Source organism: Octopus bimaculoides, chromosome 5 (genome assembly GCF_001194135.2).
Source record: "Octopus bimaculoides isolate UCB-OBI-ISO-001 chromosome 5, ASM119413v2, whole genome shotgun sequence".
Classification (NCBI taxonomy): domain Eukaryota; kingdom Metazoa; phylum Mollusca; class Cephalopoda; order Octopoda; family Octopodidae; genus Octopus; species Octopus bimaculoides.
Window position 1 is genome coordinate 54,128,388 of NC_068985.1, and position 6,353 is coordinate 54,134,740.

The following is a 6,353-nucleotide window of genomic DNA, read 5'->3' on the forward strand; positions in this document are numbered from 1 at the left end:
AAAAAAAAAAAAAAGCATTTTAACAATGACAAAATTATTTAAATAAATTCTTAATTATTTTCAAAATTAATTGAAATAAAAAACTGTATTTCACCAGAAATATGGTAACAAAAGGGTAAAGTTATCGAAATTAAAACCTACCAAAATTTTATGGTAATTTGTTTCAAAAAACCAGTTTTAAAATGACAAAATTATTTAAATAAATTCTTAATTATTTTCGAAATTAATTGGAATAAAAGGCAGTGTATTTCAACAGAAATATAACAAAAGGGTTCAAGTAAAATTGATTTAATGACCTTCAACAGTGTTGAGCGGATTAAATAACACTAATAGATAATATGGAAGTTGTTATTTATGCTACATGCATTCCTGCAAGCTCTTTTTGCATCCCAAATTACAACCAGCCTTCTGGCATCTTGCCAAATGAGTCTAGCAACTTCACAGGATTTTCATACCTGCTACTCCTTAATCAAGACAGCTTTAGAAGTAACATTCCCACTGATAAAACCAATACATTTGAGGCTTGCTTTTGCTTCAAACTCCACACTGCAGACACAACTCCCATTTCCCCAACTTCTTCATTCCACCAATGCCACTACCATCTAATTGTAAAGCTACAAAAAGTGGGAACATCTCATTTTCCTGCAACCCAACACTATGATTTGACCAGCTGGTATCAGTTCGATAACACTCGACAATATATTTCTGAGCTAGCTCCTATTATCACCAAACTCTTCAATCTTTATCTTCAAAGGATATATCCCTATCACACTGATGGTAGATCTCAGTTGCTCAGTAAATTGAATTACTTGCTTCTGAATTCACATATAAGTGGCTGGGTATTCATTCCACAGGCACATGTACCCTTAATGTAATTTTCCAGAAAGATCAGCATGACACAATGTGTCACAATGCAGTACCTTTTGAATTACAAGCACAGTTCATTCAAGAGGGGTTTTATGCAATTTCCATGAATTCTACTTTAATTGTCTAAGATGCCTCACACTCAAATACCAGCTTGATAGGGTAAAGACCGCTTTTGGTCATGAATGACCATGGGATTGCACCTAGAAAATTCCCCTCCAAGACACAAGTCTGAGCAAGTGTGTTTACGGAAGACCATCCATTGCCCATACATACCAGCCTCCCCTCTCCATGACACTGATGTTATCCAAGAGAAAGGCAAAGGCTGATACAGCTTGGCATCAGTGACATTGCAACTCATGTACAGCTGAATGAACTGGAGCAATGTGAAGTAAAGTATTTTGCTCAAGAACACAACACACAGCTGGGGAATCGAACTCACTACCTCATGATTGTGAACCCAGTACTCTAACCACTGGGCCAAAATTTTTATTTTTATCTTTTATTGTTTACTTGTTTCAGTCATTGAACTGTGACCATGTTGGGGGTACTACCTTGAAAAGTTTTAGTCAAACAAATTGACCCCCCAGAGCTTTTTTTTTTAAAGCCTGGTACTTATTCTATCAGTTTCTTTTGCTGAACTGCCAAGTTATGGGACATCAGCAAACCAACATCAGTTGTCAAGCAACAGTGAAAGACAATCATAAATACACATACACATATGTACATACATGATAGGCTTCTTTCTGTTTCCATCAACAAAATCCACTAACAAGGTTTTGGTTGTCCCAAAGCTATAGTAGAAAAGATGCCTCACAGTGGGACTGAATCCAGAACCCTGTGGTTGGGAAGCAAACTTCTTATCACACAGTCATACCTGCACCTATAAAACGATGAACAGCCTTAATTGGTCTTTTGGACCTTATTGGATTCTCACCAGAAGTGTCTATATCATACAGAAATATGGTAAGAAAAGGATTAAAAGCAGTGGGTTATAGACAACAACTTTGGTCACTGGAGAACAAATTACAACCAATGAAGGTCATTAATTAACACTGACAGTGAATTGATACTATATTTGACCCCTATCAGGATTTAAAAAGGTATTTAATTTGAAACTTAATCAACAATAACAACAACATTAGAGAAGAAAGTTTTAAAATGTTTAAATAATTTTCTTCTTTTAAATACATTTTAAAAGCCTGAGAGCTCCATTTAAGGCACACAAATGTTTTAGCGGTTCTATATTTAAGAGATGAGGAATTATGTACATTATTTACAATTGCCGGATATTTGTCCTCATCTTGTTTGTTGTTAACACGTTTCACCTGATATACCCTCCAGCCTTCATCAGGTGTCTTGGGGAAATTTTGAATCTGGGTACTCACTCCTAAGGTATTTTTTGATGTTGTTGTTATTATTATTATTATTATTATTATTATTATTATTCAGGTCACTGTCTAGAATCGAACTTGGAATTTTGGGGTTAGTAGCCTGCACTCTTAACCACTACGCCATATGCCCATGGGCATGATAGAAAAGAACGGAATTGTTCATCATGATCATCATTATCGTCATCATCAAAATCATCAAGATCATTGTCCCATCAAAACTAATCAAGAAATCATTATTTCTGTTATGTATAAGACAACTAGATTATTAATACTTATATTGTGACAGTAAAATATAATTAACTCAGAGAAAGAAAGAAAGAATTGGTAAAATAAACAAAAAAAAAACAACTGAATTAATGAGAAAGAGAAAGAGAGAGAAAGAGAGAGAGAGAGAGATAGAGAGAGAGAGAGAGAGAGAGAGAGAGAAATAGAGAGAAGGAGAGAAAGAAAGAAAGAAAGAAAGAAAGAAAAAGAGAGAAAAATAGAGAGAAAGGGACAGACAAACAGAGCATCTGATAGACAGCTTGGAGAGAAAACAGCAATTATCAAAGAGAACTAAAAGAAGCCAATTATAAACTGTTATCATTTAAGATTGTGTTAATTGCTTCCAATGCTCTGGTGTTAGTTTAAAAAGTTTCATTAAAATATACAGCAAAGCTGGTCAAATACTCCCTTTACTATAGAGTGTAAGTCACAGCAGGTGGCAAACAGAATGAAAATAGTATTCCAAATTTCATACATAGGTCGGAAATGTTCAATCAAAATTATTTACAAGAAACTAAAAATTTCCAAATAACTCTCGACTCTGAGAGGGGAAAGAAAAATCTCAGCTATAATCCAAAGTTATTTGTAGATCAGAACCTTTAATGAAGGTCTACACCTCAGCTTTAAATCCCAATTGTAGTTGTATTTATTTCAGTAATTTTTGTAGGAAGTTAATTGCGTAATTGCATTCACATGGTGTTTAAATGAAAAATAGTTAAATCACATTGAGAAATTATTATCAAATTAAAATAAATCAATTTGAACATTAACTGTGAACTCAAGGGAAAAGTAACTACTAACTTCTGTTCTCCTTAGTTTTCTCTCTTTAAAATATCATGGGAAGCAAATAGTGTAACAAAAGGACAACTGGTGTTTTCTTTATAGTACCTACCTTGTAGGTGAGCTATATTTACTGAATTTGGTAGCATAAAAGATATACATAGGCATATTTGATGCACCCCAGTTTCAGAAGTGCATATTCAGGAATAAAAGTTTCTCATGCATTATAAAGCATGTTATATTTAGAGTAACTTCATCTTATATACCATCAAATATGATAGTTGATAATCAGCCCCATGGCCAAATGGTTACAGCATTAGAGCACTGCACTCATGATTCTGTCATTGTGGGTCTTATTCTTGAAATAGGTAGCATGTTGTGCCCTTGAGCAAGACACTTCATTTCACACTGCTCTAGCACATCCAACTGAAAATAAGAACTAGAAACACCTTGGAAATTTGGATAAGCTCCAACCTTATGGAATGTGTAGGTTTGAGACAGGTTATATTTAGTTGATCAGCAGCTCCTGATGGTTTAATTATTTTATTTGTAGGTATTTCTTAATTAATGTTGCAAATTCTCCTTACATGTAGGCCTGGGGAAGATATTTAGTTTAGCTTTTAGCTTTCACTTGTTTCAATCATTGGTCTGTAGCCATGCTGGGGCATTATTGTCTTAAAGGGATTAGTCAAACAAATTGACCCTAGTACTTAATTTTTTAAAGTCTAGTACTAGTATGGAATTGCTAAGTAATAGAGACATTAACAAACCGACACTAGTTGTCAAGAGGTGGGTGGGAGCAAACACACACACACAACAGACTTCCATATAGTTTCTGTCTATCAAATTCACTTAAACACCATTGATCAGCACCTAGGGTTATAGCCAAAGACACTTGCCCAAGGTGATACTTCTTAACCACACAGCCATGCCTGTTTTTAATCAACTTTAATTCTTATTTGTAGATGTTTCTTAATCAGTGCTGCAAACTGTCTTTAATTGTAAAATGTAAAGGAATCAACACTGATCTATGTTCTTTGTTCTGAATACACTTTGTTTGCAAAGAGAGAACTTCCTATAGTTGAAATAGGAACAGATTATATAAGCTATACAGAGCTCAGTAAAATAGATGGTAAGAGAGAAAGGCAGGCAGGCAAGGAAATGTTAGTGTTTCAGAATGTTTGGGGGGAAGGGAGTAGTGAAGAAAGTGTTAAAGAGACAAGATATTTGTTACTACTCAGAGTACATCTACATTAGTATTATGAATCTTAATATTAGAATTTGAGAAGTTGATACCAACCTAACTGAGACTGTTTCCAATGATAGAAAACTGTACATTTTAAAATGTATTTCATTGAAAACTTTCTGTCCTAATATAATGCTTAAAAAATAAACTAAACAGTCCAACACATGGGTACAAAAGGGTTGAAGGTACATTAGGGTCAGTGCAAATAGCATAAAGGTTAACAATTTCGGTTTATAAAAGAAATAATAGTTTAATGTCTCTTCTCTGTTCTAAAGGCAAAACTACTGAGCAGAAATTTGTACAACCTGTTGCAATAAACTGGTTCCTATCGCTACAGTTCTACTTAGGAGAATTCTTTTCTCCCTATGTGTGTGTGTGTGTGTGTAACTAAACGTGCTGTTGATGATTTCTTTTTCTTCTTTGGACTTTTCCCTTTCTCCTTCCTGATGAAAAGCTCTGCTCAAAACGTCAAAAACTCCCTTTTCACTGAGTGTCAAACTAATACATTCCTTGTGCATGTCCTCTTGTTTGTTGTCTGTTAATTTTATTATTCATTTTTTAAATTTTTAATTGATTGTTCATTTGAATTGACTATATACATAATCCTTTATTGTTAGTCTAACAAAATATATTTTGTTTCTCCTATGGCTCTTTGGGAACTAAAAAACAATATTTAGAGGGGCTACTTTAAGGAAAGAAGGAAAATACGATATTCACTCTCAGACTTAGTGTTCATTTCTTTATTCTGAGTGGCTGGACATAGCTCCTTTTGAACTTGTCTCCCCCAAGAAACATATATATATATATATATATATATATATATATATATATATATATATATATATATATATATATATATATATATTCTAATTGAGACATAGGTTACTATTATCTATGGCTCCTGGTTCTGATCAATTCATAGGTGTTAACTTGGGTTTAGAAATTGAAGAACTCTTTCTGACATATGTATGATTATTTAAAATAATAAACAATGTAACAACAAACAAGTATCTGTTTTGATTGAGTAGAAGTGAGGGTTAGAAGTTGCTGTTAGAAGAACACTTAACAATAGTAAATGGAGAATGACTGCAAAAGAACTAAATTTACAACAGGAATTCTTCCATGAGTATGGAGGTAGCATTGATTACATGCATATATTTCATAGATACCTCCTTGGTGTTGTCTCTTTGCTGATATCCAGGTGGGAGCTGGGAGTGGCTGGAGCCGAGGGTGTCTCCAGCGACTACTTGGCTGGCTTTACTTGAGGCATCAGACTTGGAGCGAGACACATTGATATCCCGAATATCAACTAAATCCCTTGTTTTGTAGATGGAAGCTGGAACGGAGCCATGCTTAATGTGTTTGGACCCCCCTGGTAGCTGTTCACAGATAATTGACACACGACAAACACAAAAAAGGGGGAAGAAGAAGAAAAAAAAATAAAATAAAAAGCACATTAATCGAAGCAGTCAAATAGGTACACATTACATAAAAATTCTATGAAAAATAAGAGGGAGACTCACTACAGTCAAATCAACAAATAATACAATTAAACCAAAGAATTACAATATTTATATATATATATATATATATATATATATATATAATCCACTAGAAAATACAAGACAATATGAGAAATTTATAAAAAGTAACAAAGTGCTTCCTCAAATAAATTTCAAGAAGGAAGATAATAAAACAAAAATTTTACTTTGTTCTTAATATAAAGATCTAAACTAAAATATATTTCTGCTTATTTATACCTTTTAGTTTCTTTTCATTTTAATAGACTTATTTTTTAAAATAAT

General features: G+C 33.4%; 1 protein-coding gene across 1 annotated transcript in view; it reads right to left on the reverse strand.

Annotated features, from left to right (window-relative positions):
* LOC106875720 (rho guanine nucleotide exchange factor 12) overlaps nucleotides 1-6,353 on the reverse strand; it is a 365,906-nt gene that overhangs the window by 54,684 nt on the left and 304,869 nt on the right. Inside the window, exon 11 of the mRNA XM_052968059.1 lies at nucleotides 5,718-5,927. Coding sequence (XP_052824019.1) covers nucleotides 5,718-5,927 — 210 coding nt within the window. The remainder of the gene's footprint in view (nucleotides 1-5,717; nucleotides 5,928-6,353) is intronic.